The sequence below is a fragment of the Canis lupus genome, chromosome 10, assembly GCF_003254725.2.
Source record: "Canis lupus dingo isolate Sandy chromosome 10, ASM325472v2, whole genome shotgun sequence".
NCBI lineage: Eukaryota > Metazoa > Chordata > Mammalia > Carnivora > Canidae > Canis > Canis lupus.
The window spans coordinates 42,655,656-42,671,854 of NC_064252.1; the positions used below are offsets into that span (position 1 = coordinate 42,655,656).

At 42.3% G+C, this 16,199-nt stretch overlaps 2 protein-coding genes across 6 annotated transcripts in view; one reads left to right on the forward strand and one right to left on the reverse strand.

Moving 5' to 3' along the window:
* TBC1D8 (TBC1 domain family member 8) overlaps positions 1-16,199 on the forward strand; it is a 113,121-nt gene that overhangs the window by 90,511 nt on the left and 6,411 nt on the right. For 2 of the 3 annotated variants that reach the window (XM_025463844.3, XM_025463847.3), the window contains exons 12-17: positions 324-609; positions 1,368-1,497; positions 1,642-1,740; positions 2,432-2,500; positions 8,203-8,443; positions 9,178-9,243. In XM_025463844.3, coding sequence (XP_025319629.1) covers positions 324-609; positions 1,368-1,497; positions 1,642-1,740; positions 2,432-2,500; positions 8,203-8,443; positions 9,178-9,243 — 891 coding nt within the window. Of the gene's footprint in view, positions 1-323; positions 610-1,367; positions 1,498-1,641; positions 1,741-2,431; positions 2,501-8,202; positions 8,444-9,177; positions 9,244-12,294; positions 13,125-16,199 lie in introns of those variants that run through there. The other variant, XM_049115439.1, reaches the window with a different exon arrangement.
* RPL31 (ribosomal protein L31) overlaps positions 2,803-16,199 on the reverse strand; it is a 30,011-nt gene continuing 16,614 nt past the window's right edge. The window contains exon 6 of one of the 3 annotated variants that reach the window (XM_049115440.1): positions 2,803-3,470. The gene's annotated coding sequence lies outside the window, so the exon portion shown is untranslated. Of the gene's footprint in view, positions 3,471-3,593; positions 7,305-11,931; positions 13,010-16,199 lie in introns of those variants that run through there. The other 2 variants (XM_049115442.1, XM_049115441.1) reach the window with 2 other exon arrangements.

Here is a 16,199-nt window from a genome sequence, read left to right on the forward strand (position 1 = left end):
GAGAGAGACACAGAGAGAGGCAGAGACATAGGCGGAGGGAGAAGCTGTGGGGGAGCCCGATGTGGAACTCCATCCCGCACGCCCCAAGCTGAAGGCAGATGTTCAACCACTGAACTACCCAGGTGCCCCGACTAAGAATTAATTTTTGAAAATAGTATCCTTTCCCCCCTGAATTACTCTAGTCAGTGTCAAACATAAGTTTAGTGCGAGTCCTCTTCTGAACTCCTTGTTCATTGTTCTATTCACCTCAGTTTCAGTTTCAGGCTAACTTTAGAAAGCTTGAATCCCTCCCCAACCAAGTCTCCGTGGCCTGTATTTTCCAGGGGCCCAGGTGGACCAGTCGGTCTTTGAGGAGCTCATCAAGGAGCACCTCCCCGAGCTGGCAGAGCACATGAACGACCTCTCAGCCCTCGCGTCCATCTCTCTCTCCTGGTTCCTGACTCTGTTCCTCAGCATTATGCCTCTGGAGAGCGCGGTGAGCGTTGTGGATTGCTTCTTCTACGATGGAATCAAAGCCATTTTCCAGCTAGGGCTGGCCGTGCTGGAAGCCAACGCCCAGGGCCTGTGCAGCAGCAAGGACGATGGCCAGGCCCTCATGGTCCTCAGCAGGTGGGCTCATGAAAGGGGGAGGTGAGGAGGGCCATCGTGGGCTTTGCAAAATAGACAACAGGTAGACGCAGCAGCAGGTGCCCAGCAGGCCTGTCACTGTGCAGTTTTCCCTTTCACTGGGCCACTTGTCATGTCGTGGTCCCCCCAGAGCCAGCCAGGCAGGTGGCGGTGTTGCCTGCGTGTGTGGTGAAGAGCGCCGTGTTCCTGGCTCCTCCCCAGCAAGTGAGAGAGGATACAGGGGGAGAGCAGTTTGTCTGTGCTTTTCTGTGAGGAGATACACACTCATGGTGGCCTTGAGTGGGGCGGGCAGGCACTGGGAAATTGTGGTCTCAGGTGGCCAGCTGGAGGTTTCAGATACTTACTGTGTAGGGACTGGTGTGTTGCCGTCACAGAAAAGCCCCATGAGGCCTCAGCTCTTGGAGTTGAGGGCAAGTTGAAAGACAGATGGAAGTTTCCCTTCTGGAATATGGTGGAAGCTTACCATGGCACATATGCACAGAACTTTACTTCAGCAGAGAGTCCCAGATCCCTGCAGAGCTACCCATGGACCCCAGATCAACAAGTCTGGCTTTAGGGATGTCTCCTTTTCTCTAAAGGACCACAGTGGTTGCCATCTTGACCTCCTCCCAGTGTTTGGAGACAAATGAGCTGTGTCTGAAAGTGCTCTGATGTGTCCCATGGCCCCTGTGAAGGTAGTGGGTGTGGTGGGTGCTCAGGTGAGGGGAAACCAGTACTTCAGTGGTGGGTTGTACGCTCAGGTTTCTAGATCACATTAAGAATGAAGACAGCCCCGGACCCCCAGTCGGCAGCCATCATGCCTTCTTCTCTGATGACCAGGAGCCCTACCCTGTGACTGACATTGCCGACCTGATCCGGGACTCCTATGAGGTAACTGGGCCCGGCCCCATCCCACCCTCAACCTCTTGGAAACTTGTTCACAGATGGATTTTGAGGGAGGTTCCCTCCTGCTACTTCTTTCCTCTGTATGCAAAAAGGGATTCTGTGCCCGAGTGACTCCTTGTTTCTCTGCAGAAGTTTGGAGACCAGTCTGTGGAACAGATTGAGCACCTGCGCTGTAAGCACAGGATCAGGGTTCTCCAGGGCCATGAAGACACTACAAAGCAGAACGTGGTGAGTCGTGGCTTGTCAGAATGGCAGTCCGGTACTAACCTGGGCTCTGTTCCTGTTGGTCTTGTAAGAATGTCAACTTTTAGGGTGTCTGGTTAGTTCCGTGAGAAGAGCATGTGACTCCTGATCCTGATCCTTTGGGTCCTAAGTTTGAGCCCCACATTGGGTATAAAGATTACTAAAAATAAATAAATTTTTTAAAAAATAAAGAATGCCTACCCCCGTCCTGCATTGAATTAGGGAGACCTGGTGTAGAAACAGAGGTTTTAGAGTCAGACAGATTGTGAACAATGTAGCCACTGTGAGCCTCAGTTTCCCCAGTTGTAAAATGAGGATGCTAATACCCAGCATGTGGGATTACATGAGGGTATGATACAGAAAATGCATAGCACAGAAGGCCTGCAGTAATAGTGGTTGTTCAGGAGGAACTTCCTGCCAAGCTGCGTCTTGGCTAGAGTTTGACTTCCATCAGGGCTTACACGTCTGTCCTGAGGTGATCTGTGGATTGGAATGGCTGAGGGTCTTGAGAAAGTATCCCTAATGTGGTGGTGGCGTCAGAAAGGAACAGACTGCTCTGGTAGACAGGACTCCGCGCTTGGTGTCCCCGACGAGCAGGAACAGCTCCCCCGTGCCCTCTGATCCTCCCTGGTGCAGGCGGAGAATTCACTCCACTGCTGTTCGTTTTTTCCTCAAGCTCCGCGTTGTTATTCCGGAAGTCTCCATCCTTCCTGAAGACCTGGAGGAACTCTATGACCTGTTCAAGGTAGGAAACTCTGGGAAGAGGAGGGAGTGACAGGCCTGAGCCCGTGTGGTCAGCCTGCCGGGGCGGGAGAAGGCTGGATGGGTCAGCCTCGCACCTGTTGGGTGGCGGTGGCGGTGGGAGCTCACACACCAGAGCTGTGCTCTGCTGAGGGCCCTCGGTGCTGCCAACCCGATCTTCAGGGCTCTGCACAGAGCTCCCAGGCCCTCGCAGGTGCAACACCAACCATTACCGATGTTCCCACCTCCTCTACTTGGTGATGGATGACTCGTCATCCCACTCATAATACATGTAGACGTGTTTTTTTTTTTTTTTTTTTTTTAGACGTGTTTTTATATTTGGCTGGTACATGTGCTATTTTATCTTCTGTTTTCCCTCAACGTTCTTATCAGTACTTTTCCATGCTGCCACGTGGTCTGACTCATTTTAAAATAACCTTATAAGCTATCATATTGGTAATACTAAATATACTAACCCATATTTCTCATATTTGGATATTTAGGTGGATTCCCAGGTCTTGCTACTTACATTACCCAGCAAAGAAAATTCTCAAGTGCCCTGCTAGGACTATCCTTGCTTGAAACATGAAAATGGGGAAGGGAGGCAGGCACACTGACCCACTCCTGATACCCTGGCAGTGAAGAGTGGAAGGAACAGTTGCAGAAAGCAAGTCCAGAGTCTGGCTTCTAGAGCTCTTCCTGGTGAGGACTCTGAGGTTCTGTCCCTTCTGAACTCAGACTGCCAAACTGTGGGAACTAGTAATAAACAGCACTTCCAGGACTTCTAAGCAGAGCACCAGAGGTTGTCTGACCCTGGCGTGCATCTGTCGTGGCACATTTCCCCCTGAAGTCACTGAAATGGCCATTGGCTTTAGTAGAGTCCTGGCACCCCTCGTGCCCAATAAGCAGGATGTATGTTGAGGACTGATTAGTCCTGTGTCTTCTGAAACACCTCTTGGCTTTGGTAGTTTCCTCTGTTGCACGAAGAGAAAATAAGAAGTCAAAGGTTACTGGTGTCGCAAACCCCCACCACTCTTTGACTTTCAAGGAGGAAAAATGGGGAGTATTACAAACATAAAGACAAGTAGACAGATGTGTTCAGCATGAAAAGTATTTCATTTATTTAGGGCTTACTGTTCTCAGTTTGAGAGAATAAGTCACAAATCTGAATTTATAGAATTTAAAAGATTGCTTTAAACTAATAAAAATAAAATTCATTAAGTACTAACCATGTTCATCTTTAATACAAAGAGTATTTAAGGAAGATAGTCAGAGCTAACTATTTTCCTATTTCCGTCTTTCCTAGGAATGATACGGTTCCTAGGAACCGTATCATCATACTTAATAAAATTTTATTTGTAGTTAGCTTTACAACTCTCTTATTTATGTAGGACTAACTATAAATAGAAGCTTAAAAACTATAAATACAATTATCATTTTAAAGATACACTTCCAAAGGAAATTCCAGTAAAACAGCATCACAATCATGGTGTCTGATTCCATTATACAACCCGAAGAGCCCGCTGTATGTACTCACTCTGGTACTTTCCTTCCAGGCCCAGAGTCCACACCTGCCCTATGTGAGAGGCCTGTCAGACTCTCCCTTCTCTCCATCCTCTTGGTCTGCTCTGAATTTCCTTTGCTTTCATAGTCTGACTCCATGCATTGTAATACTTGCCTCAGGATTGTGGGGTATAATGAACGCTCTCTAGTTGGGTTTACACACACTCCTCGTCTTTTTTTTTTTTTTTTTAATATTTTATTTATTTGAGAGAGATGGAACAAGTGTGAGTAGGGGGGAGGAACAGAACAGAACGGGAGAGGGAAAGAATCTCAGGCAGGTTCCATGCTGAGTGTGGGGCTTGATCTCACAACCCTGAGATCATGACCTGAGCCAAAACCAGGAGTTGGATGTTTGAACCACTGAACCACCTACACACCCTCACTTCTGTTTTTTTCAATCAGGATTTCATTTTTTTTTAAGATTTTATTTATTTATTCATGAGAGAGAGAGAGAGAGAGAGAGAGGCAGAGACACATGCAGAAGAGCCTGATACGGAACTTGATCCCGGGACTCCAGGATCACACCCTGGGCTGAAGGCGGCGCTAAACCGCTGAACCACCTGGGCTGCCCACCCCCCTCTTTTTTTTTTTCCAGGGAAAGGGTCACAGAGATACCCTGCCATTGTTTTATAAATATTAGTAAGGATTCTGTTCCTTAACTTCACTGCAATGAACAGGTATGATCACTCTGTGTTAACAGGAACTAGCTCTGTCTTCGTTACATAGTCTTTCCTATTCAGGATGAACAATGTGGTTGGTCTTTAATAAAACCTATTTTTTTTTTTGGTAATTTATAGTAATTTTTTAATGCTTGAATGCAATTTTTTCCTTTCGGCTTTTCTGGTATAACTGACGTACAGCACTGTGAAGGTTTAAAGCCTACAACGTGACTTACATTTATTGTCATGATTAGTACAGTAAGTTTAATTAGCATCCATCTCCTATAGCTACAAAGAAAATTTTTTTTTTCCTCGCGATGAGAATTTCAATCCACTCTCTTAGCAGCTCTCAAATACATCACATAGCGGGGATGCTGGGGTGGCTCAGCGGTTGAGCATCGACCTTCGGCCCAGGGCATGATCCTGGAGTCCCGGATCGAGTCCCACATTGGGCTCCCTGCATAGAGCCTGCTTCTCCCTCTGCCTGTGTCTCTGCCTCTCTCTCTGTGTGTCTCTCATGAGTAAATAAATAAAATCTAAAAAAAAAAAATACATCACATAATGGTTAACTAGCTATACTCGTCATGTTGTACATTACTGCCCCAGGGCTGATTATAACTGGAAGTTTGTACCTTCTGGCCACCTTATCCAGTTTCCCCATCCTTGCCCCAGCCTTTGGGAGCCACAAGGCTGATCTCTTTTGGGGTTTTGTTTTGTTTTTAGATTCCACATATAAATGAGATCATATAGTTTTTGTCCTTTTTTTTTTTTTTTTAAGATTTATTTATCTGAGAGGGGGAGAGAGAGACACAGAGAGAGTACAAGCAGGAGGAGGGGCAGAGGGAGAAGGGACTCCCCAGAGAGCGGGGAGCCTGATACAGGACTTGATCCCAGGACCTTGGGATCATGACCTGAGCCAAAGGCAGACGCTTAATTGACTGAGCCACCCAGGTGCCCCAGCATTTGTCTTTTTTCTTGTGTGACTTTTCATGGAGCAATAGTGCCCTCCTGGTCCATCCGTGTTGTCAAGCAATCTTTCAAATTACATAAATTTGGATTTGTGACGTCTGTCTCCTGTTCTCTCAAATAGAAAACAGCATCATTCATCTTAGTAAGGTGTGAACAGTAATAATACATACTCGGCATCATAGAATACTTCTGAAAATGATGAAGATCTACAAGTTACTTATGTCTTCCATAAATGTGCTATTATTAATGATCAGTTAAATTCATTCACTTTTGGCAAATTATCAGGCCCTAGAGAGCATTTAGTCTCTTTAATGATATTTTACTTGCTTCTATGTTCTCATTAAGGCTTTTATTTTCAAATTTTAATTAAGAATCACAAAATATACCTATGCTTACCATTTAAAAAAGACTTAAGATTTCATTTATTCATGAAAGACACAGAGAGAGGCAGAGACATAGGCAGAGGGAGAAGCAGGCTTCCTGCAGGGAGCCCGATGCAGGACTCAGTCCCAGGACCTGAGCCAAAGGCAGACACTCATCCACTGGGCCACCTGGGTGCCCCAAAAGAAGAAACTTAAGCAAACAATGAAAGCCTCTCATCCTCTCTGCACCCACAATCTTACCCTTGTACTGGTAATTTGTATTAACAAATTGGTGACTATCTTTCCTGATTTTTTCCTTTTATACTGTCTCTCTTAGACACACACTCCCCACCCCCTCCCATAACAGAGGAAAAAACAGCTGTACAGGGGATCCTTGTGTGGCTCAGCAGTTTAGCGCCTGCCTTTGGCCCAGGATGCGGTCCTAGAGTCCCAGGGTCGAGTCCCACGTCGGGCTCCTGGCGTGGAGCCTGCCCTTTGCCTGTGTCTCTGCCTCTCTCTCTCTCTCTCTGTCTATCATGAATGAATGAATGAATGAATAAATAAATAAATCTTTAAAAAAAACCAAACAGCTGTACAGTTTCATTGTAGGGCTGAACTGTAATTTACTTAACCATTTACCTATTGAGACAGATTTGTGTTTCCAGTTTGCTGCTGCTTTATAAACTGTGCTGTGCCGAGGTGCCTTTACCTGGACACCCGTGCTGCAGTTTCTGTAGGATGGGTTCCTTAGGTATGCACAGACTACACTGTAGCCTGTATTGCTAAAATGTGTTTGAGTTTCAAATTTCAGTTCCACTGATGAGTCTAAGAGTGCTAATTTCCTACACTCCACACCCACCCAGTACTTATGCATCTTTTACAATTTTGCTAGTCTTGTAGAAATGTGCATTTTATTTTAATCCAAATTTGTTTATCCATTAGCAGGGTGGAAGACTGTACAGCTAATTGTGTACTTCTTTGTATCACTTGCTTATATCCATGGTCTTTTTTTTTTTTTTTTTTGGTTTTTCCGTAGAATTTTGTGTAAACTGGTTGTATCAGTCTTTGGCTTATTTATTATAAGTCTTCTTTGGATTCTGTGGGTCTTTAGCATCACAGGATGTGCAAAGATACAATGGAATTTCATAGTGCATCTTGGCTTTTTAGAAATGGAAATTCGTTAGACCTTTATTTCACACTGAAAAGTTCTTGTGCTATTTTTCACAATTCTGCGAAGGCTCTTTGAAGAACCTGCCTGCCAACAAATAGGACAGTAAAATTATAAATGGCATTTTGGTTTTCCTCCAAGGATCTGTGCTTACATATTTCAGCATCCGGACTTGTTTCCGTGCCACCCATATGAGTGGAGGACACTGGAATTGTGTAGAAGCCTGCAGTCATTGGGAAACTATTTCAGTGAGTTGAGATGTCCCAAGAGATGATTTAGGGCATGTGTAAGAGATGTGTCCTACAGAGGCGAACCTTAGTGACAGGGCCAGTTTTGATTGCTCAAGTTGTCAGGGTATTCACGAGACTTGAAATCTCTGCCTCTCTTTCTCTTTTTTTACTTCCAGTTTTTTTTTTAAATTGTTAATATATTCATGTGGTTCAGAATTCAAAACCTCTAAGAAAGTATTGCAGTAAAAAGACTTGGTCCTACCTGTGAGTTCCCACCTCTACTTTCCCTCCCCACAGGCAATCGGTGCTACTGGTTTCTTCTGTATTCTGTAGATCTATCTAGCACTTTCCCATTTTCAGATGGGATTTGATGAGAAAATAGAATAAAAGTTAAGTCTCCTAGAATTAAAGCTATGATAGCTGAACTGCACATTGAAAAATGCTTAAAATGGTAGGCTTTGTTAGGTACAGTTTGCTACAATAAAAAACTGTAGAAAAAGAGGTCAAAAGTATGTATTGGGCAAGAAGCACAAGATAACATGGGAAGTCTTTTACGTGTCTGGTTAGAGTAATGAGATTGTAAGTACTTTAATTTTTTTCATTTGTTCATGTTATAAATTGCTTATTCAAATACATATTGTACGAGGTCAAGTGAGTCATCCTAAAAGGAGGCCAACATAACCTTGCTTGTAAGCGTGCAGCCCCCCACAGGTGCCAGCATCTTTCACAGATCCCTCCCTCCCTCTCCTTTTAAGAGAGAACACATGATGAGCTGTTACTGGGAGCAGCCCAGGCCCATGGTCCCACGCCATGACCCCAGCAGGCCCTACGCGGAGCAGTACCGCATAGACGCCCGGCAGTTTGCACACTTATTTCAGCTTGTCTCACCGTGGACATGTGGGGCCCACACAGAGATCCTGGCTGAAAGGACTTTCAGGCTCCTGGATGACAACATGGACCACCTGATTGAATTCAAATCATTTGTGAGCTGTCTCGGTATGACTCTGTGGGTCTCCTCTGCAGTGACTTTATTTGGGACGGGGAGTCTGTGAACATGAGACAGGTGGGCGGTGGAAGGCAGAGCCACACAATGGAAACATATTTGGGACTGGCCTGACCCAATTTTGAGATTTAATTTTTTTTAAAGATTGTTTATTTATTCATAGAGACACACACAGAGAGAGAGAGAGGCAGAAACACAGGCAGAGAGAGAAGCAGGCTCCATACAGGAAGCCTGACGTGGGACTCGATCCCGGGTCTCCAGGATCGCACCTCAGGCTGCAGGCGGTGCTAAACCGCTGCGACACCGGGGCTGCCCCAATTTTGAGATTTTAAAAACCCCTCTGCGGGCTCCTCTCAGGACTACTTTTATGCCTTTTGAAGGAGGGTGAGATGGTCCAAAGCTCTCAGCCTACACAGGGTTGTTGCTCTGGTTTTCCTCGGGCGCTCAGGGTATGCTGTGGCCTGTCAGGAGACGTGTTCCTAACTCTTGCACGTGCAATTAAAGTCTTTCAGAAGGCACGAGGCTAGTAATGATTCACGAGGTTATCTTGCAGCTCAAGAGTGACCCTTTACATTTTTATTTCAAACACAATGTGTCTGGGGGTAGGGGCAGGTAAATTACTGGGTAAAAGTATTGCCTGCACTAACTTCTCTCCCCACAGTGAGTTTGTGTCACTGCAAATATACTTTGACCATTTGGTATATTCTCATTCTTTTTATTTTTGTAGATGTGATGTATAATGGAGAAATGAATGAGAAAATCAAACTGTTATACAGACTTCATATCCCTCCAGGTAAGAAAATCTATGAAGAAAATGGCAATTCTGTTCTGCTTTGACCCAGTAAGCCTTGTGCACTACTCTGAAGTTCTTCTGTTTTTAAATTTCATTTAGACTTACGTCAACGGATATTTCTGGTTTGGGGGTGCTGGTAACAAATTTTCAGTACTGTACCGTATGGCCTGTGGCAGTGATTGCCAAACTTGAGCATGCATCAGAATTGTCTGGAAGGCTTGTTAAAACCAGGCTCCTGGGTGTGCCGTTCCAGAGTTTCTGGATCACTGGTTCTAAGGACCACAGTTTGAGAACCACCGGCCTGTGGGATGTGTGGGGAAGCAGACTCTGGTTGCCTTAATAGATGGTTATTTAAACCTACTCTTTTGAAGGGCCATTTCATTTATCCAGCATGTAAGATGATGCTTCCCTGAAGTTTAAGCAGTGGTACCCAGGAACGAAGAAATCTATTTTGAAACCTAGGAGGTTATACTTGGCATTAATCTTAAGGTAGTCCTTGGATCTTTGAAAGTCATAAAGGTGGGTTAGTAATCCAAAATGGTCTCTGATCCCCAGTGCCATGGTTCTGGTGTTGGATGGAACTGCTGACAAAACTTCCAAATGAGGGAGACTAGGAAGGAAGTTGTTTTTGAATTTTTTTCTTGTTTAGATTTTATTTATTTATTCATGAGAGATGCACAGAGAGAGGCAGAGACATGGGCAGAGGGAGAAGCAGGCTCCCCATGGGGAGGCTGATGCAGGACTTGATCCCAGGACCCTGGGATCACAACCTGAGCCTGAGGCAGATGCTCAACCACTGAGCCACCCAGGTGCCCTGGAAAGAAGTTTTTAGGGCCCTGAGATCCTGGTGGTTGTTATAACCAACAGCTCTATAAAAGTTGGACATTGGGACACCCGGGTGGCTCAGCGGTTGAGTGTCTGCTTTCACACCCAGGGCATGATCCTGGAGTCCCGGGATCGAGTCCCACATTGGGCTCTCTGAATGGAGCCTGCTTCTCCCTCTGTCTGTGTCTCTGCCTCTCTCTCTCTCTGTCTCTCATGAATAAATAAATAAAATCTTTAAAAAAGTTGGACATCATTTGTGGCTTTCTGGGTACACCTTCTGAATTGAGCTGGCATTTATTCTGCAGTGTCCCCAGGGAGCATTCTGTAGCAGCCACCTTGCCCCACCTTCCCACAGGCTATTACTTTCCTGCAAATGACTTAGCATCAGTGAAGTTCTTTGCCTTTTGTGCCAATTTAAATTAGTGAGTTTTAGTCTTTAGTTTGCCTTTATTTTTCACAAATGTTTTCCTACTAACAGAAGATATGCATAATTATTCCTTTGCTGTCATTGTTGTCACCCTTCACAATCATCATCTATATCTAATATTACTGAACGGAACATGATTGATTTTATTTCATTCAATTATTTCATATCGATTTTATCATTTATTTGAGAGACTTATTGAGAGAGAGAGAGAGAGCGCACATGAGCGGTGGGGAAGGGCAGAGGGAGAGGGAGAAACAGACTCCCCACTGAGCAGGGAGCCAGACATGGAGCTGTATCCCAGGACCCTAAGATCATGACCTGAGCTGAAAGCAGATGCTTAACCAACTGAGCCACCCAGGCACCCTCTCCTCTCGATTTTTAAATAAACATTTGATCTTGGATTAATTTTAGATTTATAGAAAAATTGCAAAGATGGTAAAGATGGAGTTCTTATTTTTTATATATTTTCATACAGTGTTACATTAGTTTCACGTGTGCAACAGTGATTCAACAATTCCATACATTACTCAGTGTTTCTCATTAAGTGTACTCTTAATCCCCATCACCTATTTCACTCATCCCCCCTTCCCTCTGGTAACCACCAGTTTGTTCTCTATAGTTGAGAGTCTGTTTCTTGGTTTGTTTTTTTTCCTTTGCTCATTTGTTTTGTTTCTTAAATTTCACGTATGAGTGAAAGCATATGGTATTTTTCTTTCTCTGACTTACTCCACTCAGCATTATACTCTCTAGCTCCATCCATGTTGTTACTAATGGCAAGATCTCATTCTTATGACTAATATCCCATTGTATGTGTGTGTATACTACATCTTCTTTATCCATTCATTAGTTGATGCACACTTGGGCTGCTTCTGTAGTTTGGCCATTATGAATAATGTTGCAGTAAACATAGGGTGCACGTATCCCCTTGAATTAGTGTTTTTGTATTTTGGGGGTAAATACCCAGCAGTGCGATTACTGGATCATAGGGTAGTTCTATTTTTAATTTTTTGAGGAAACTTCATACTGTTTTGTACAGTGGCTGCATCAGTTTGCATTACCACCAACAGTGTACCAGGTTTCCTTTTTCTCCATATCCTTGTGAACATTTGTTGTTTCTTGTGTTGTTGATTTTAGCTATTCTGACAGGTTTGAGGTGATAACTCACTCTGGTGTTGATGATATACATTTCCCTGATGATGAGGGATGTTGACCATCTTTTGATATATCTGTGGGCCATCTGGAAATCTTTGGAGAAATGACTGTTCATGTCTTCTGCCCATTTTCAATTGGATTATTATTATTATTATTTTTTTGGATGTTGAGTTTAAGTTCTTTATATATTTTGGATTCTAACCCTTTATCAGATGTCATTTGCAATTATCTTCTCCCATTTCATAGACTGCTTTTTAGTTTTGCTGATTATTTCTTCTCTATATAGTTTTTTATTTTGATGTAGTCCCAATTGTTTGTTTCTGCTTTTGTTTCCCTTGTCTGAGGAGACATATCTAGAAAAATGTTGCTATGATTAATCTCAGAGAAATTATTGCCTGTGCTCCTTTCAATGATGTTTGTGGCTTCAGGCCTCACATTTAGGTCATTAATCCATTTTTGAGTTTTTTTGTGTGCGTATGGTGAAAGAAAGTGGTCCAGTTTTCCGAACACAATTTATTGAAGAGGTCTTTTTCCTGTTGGATAGCCTTTTCTCTCTTGTTGAAGATTAATTGACCATATAATTCTGGGTTTATTTCTGGGTTTTCTTTTTTTCTTTTTTTTTAAAGATTTTACTGATTTATTCATAGAGACACAGAGAGAGAGAGAGAGAGGCAGAGACACAGGCAGAGGGAGAAGCAGGCTCCATGCAGGAAGCCCGACGTGGGACTCAATCCCGGATCTCCAGGATCACACCCCAGGCTGCAGGCAGCGCTAAAGCGCTGCGCCATCAGGGCTGCCCTGGGTTTTCTATTTTATTCCACTGATCTATGTGTCTACTTTTGTGCTAGTACCATATTTTGATTACTACAGCTTTGTAGTATAACTTGAAATCTAGAATTGTGATACCTCCAGTTTTTTCTTTTTCAAGACTCCTTTGGCTATTCAGGGTCTTTTGTAGTTTCATATAAATTTTAGGATTGTTTGTTCCAGTTCTGTGAAAAATGTTGGTATTTTGATAGGGATTGCATTAGATCTGTGGATGTCTGGGCATTTTACCAATACTTACTCTTCTAACCAATGAGCATGAAGTGTTTTTTCCATTTCTCTTGGTGTCGTCTTGAATTTCAATGTTTTATAGTTATCAGAATAGAGGCCTTCTGCCTCCTTGGTTAAATTTCTTCCTAGGTATCTTATTTTTGGTGCAATTGTAAATGAGACTGTTTTCTTAATTTCACTCTCTGCTGCTTCATCATTAGTGTATAGGGATGCTAAAGATTCTTGTGCACTGATTTTGTATTTTACAACTGCACAATTCATTTATCAGTTCTAGTAGTCTTTGGTGTCTATATAGTAGGATGTCACCTGCAAATAATGAAAGTTTCAATTATTCTTTATTGATATGGATGCCTTTTATTTCTTTTTTTCTTATTGCTGTGAAGCAATCAGTAGTATGTTGAATAAAAGTGGTGAGTAGTCATCCTTGTCTTGTTCCTCACTTTAGGGGAAAAGCTCTCAGTTTTTCCCTATTGGGTATGATGTTAGCTATGGGTTTTCATATAAGGCTTTTATTATGTTTAAGTATGTTCCCTCTAGACCTACTTTGTTGGGAGTTTATAATGTGAATGGATGTTGTACTTTGTCAAATGCCTTCTCTCCATCTGTTGAAATGATCATGTGGTTTTTATCCTTACTGATGTGACATATCAATAGATTTGGGAATATTAAACCAGCCCTGAATCCTGGGAATAAATCCCACTTGATTGTAGTGTAATATTTCTTGAAACTTACTGGCTTTTGATATTACCACTTGAGATTGATATTTGATTCTTGATCTAACTTAATATTGAATTGTTTCCAAATTACAAGTTTATTTCTAAAAGATGTTTTAACTAGTTCATTAAAAGACATCTGTAGACCTTCATTGCTTCAGAAAATTAATTTTTGATTTTTTTAAAGATTTTATTTATTTATTCATGATAGAGAGAGAGAGAGAGAGAGAGAGAGAGAGAGAGAGAGAGGCAGAGAACACAGACAGAGGGAGAAGCAGGTTCCATGCCAGGAGCCTGACGCCAGACTCGATCCCGGGACTCCAGGATCCTGCCCTGGGTCAATGGCAGGTGCTGAACCACTGAGCCACCCAGGGAGCCCCCAGAAAATTAATTTTTAAAAAACTTTTTGAGGGTGCCTGGGTGGCTTAGTGGTTGAGCATCTGCCTTTGGCTCAGGTCCTGATCTGGGGGTCCTGGGATCAAGTCCCACATTGGGCTCCCTGCAAGCAGCCTGCTTCTCCCTCTATGTCTCTGGTTCCCTGTCTCTCTCATAAATAAATCAATAAAATCTTTATAAAAGAAAACTTGTTTGAACTTATGGAATTATGATACTTCTGTTTTATGGCTCCAAATTTAAAATTTTAAGTTAAGTGGAAATTAAGATTTGATCTATCATTTTGCTTACCTATATTTAACATATGAATTTCTGATGCAGTTAAAGGAAGAAAAAGTCTTAATGCAGATGTGAAACCTGCATTAGACATTAGACATTAATTTAGACATTAGTTTGCTAAGGTCATTAAGACTCACAATACCTATAGCTCTCTAATAAGTATTTACTGCTCATCATAATAACTTTTTGAGCAAAGGTGGGTCAAACACACTAGTGAGGGGAAAAAAATCGAACTGGCTAATTAGGAAGTATACTGAAGATTACAAGTTTGGATCTGTATGTGCAAAGAGTAATGTCTCATTTGCCAGATGAGGGAGACACGGTACCAAACAAAGCACAACAGCACCTGACCTCAAACATCCACCTTGTGCAGAGCGCTTGGAACTCTGCAAGGGTATTATGGGAGGCAAAGGGCTTTTGTAGCTTGCTTACAAAGGTATCTGATGCAGCTCAGGAAGCAAGGAACTGCTAAGCCCAGGGCCTCACAGTTCAGAAAGAGCTCTCTTTATTGGCTCCATAGTGATTGCAAGAGTGTTTGTTTAGCAGAGGAAATAGAAAAATAGTCCAGATGATTTGATGCCATATCAGGTGACGTAGGGATGAGTAGTAGTCCAGAAGATTATTAAATCAGGAGTTTTCACTGCAGATGGATAAATCTACAGATATTGGCCATTTTGCTCAGTTAATTATATTAATTGGACTTCCAGAAGACAATTTCCTGGAAGAACATTAGATTCATTAGAAAGAAGCACCAGAGCAAGCTACCGAGAGCTCTGTATTAGAAATGGTAAATGAGCAGATTGGGCACTGGAGGCTTTCTGTAAAAGAGCATACCGAGACTGGAGCTTTATGTCACCAGCTCCTCCCAGAAATGCTCAGATGTAGGAATACTCAGAGCAGCTCTCCACAGGGGGTCCTGCTGGTCTGGATCCACAATGAATGATCTTAAAGTGTTGAATCTCAGAAAATTTGAGCTATTCCAGTCTTTTGTTCTTTATGTGAAGAAATAGGTTTCTTTTTGAAGCCTTATACACACCAAAGTGCATTGCTGTTTAAAGCTGGAGTTTTGTCAAGAAGTGGAATTAAAAGGAAAAATCTTACAGATAATTCCAGTTTTGCCATTTGCTTAAAAATAGTTATTTTCAAAAGGATTTCATGTTGAAAACCTGAATGGACTTAACTGAAAATTGAAAGGACACATGAAAATACATAAACATGTGCTAACAAAGTATGGATTCAAACAAAAAATTCAATCAAGAATGAGGTTATAAATACATTATCAGTGATATTTAGCCAGTATTAGAATTTGAATCCTGAAGTGTAACTATGGACAAATATAGGAGTATCTGTGTACAAAAGAGGAAAAGCTTTGTTATTTTGAAATACTTGATGTAAAAAAAATTACTTAGAATAAAAATCCAGGATGCCTGGGTGGCTCACGGTTTGGTGCCTGCCTTCAGCCCAGGGCATGATCCTGGAGACCTGGGATGGAGTCACACATTGGGCTCCCTGCATGGAGCATGTTCTCTCTCTGCCTGTGTCTCTGCCTCTCTCTCTGTGCCTGTGTCTCTCATGAATAAATAAATAAAATCTTAAAAAAAAAAAAAAAATCCAATCAATGTAGCCAAAAAAAATTCAACTTTACATATTTGTCAGTAAGGGAGAAGCTGTTGATTACGCATGCTTTAAGTAAAATTAAAAAAAATTCGAGCCATTCAAATTCTTGGTAATGACACTTGCTTCAACCTTTTGTCCAAACAGTTCTCACTAATAGTGACAGCTTGTTTTGAAGAGGTCGTTATTTAAAAGTCCTAATCAGGAATTAGAGACATTTCAATATAAGTAATAGTATGAAAACTAGTATTAAGTCCTGAGTATTATAAGATTTAGGTATCATTTGATCCGTTTTGTTACTTGACAAAATATTTCATCACTTATGATAAGAGAATGTACTTTTGAAATTTGTTTACTTAGAACAGGTCCACTTTCTAAACGTATGCAGTCCAATTGGAAATACACAAGAATCTTTGCATGACATTGTCTCCTTTGTCAAGAGTACTGGCAGATCAGATGACAGGAGTGGTTTTATGCAAGCATAGATTTCACAGAAT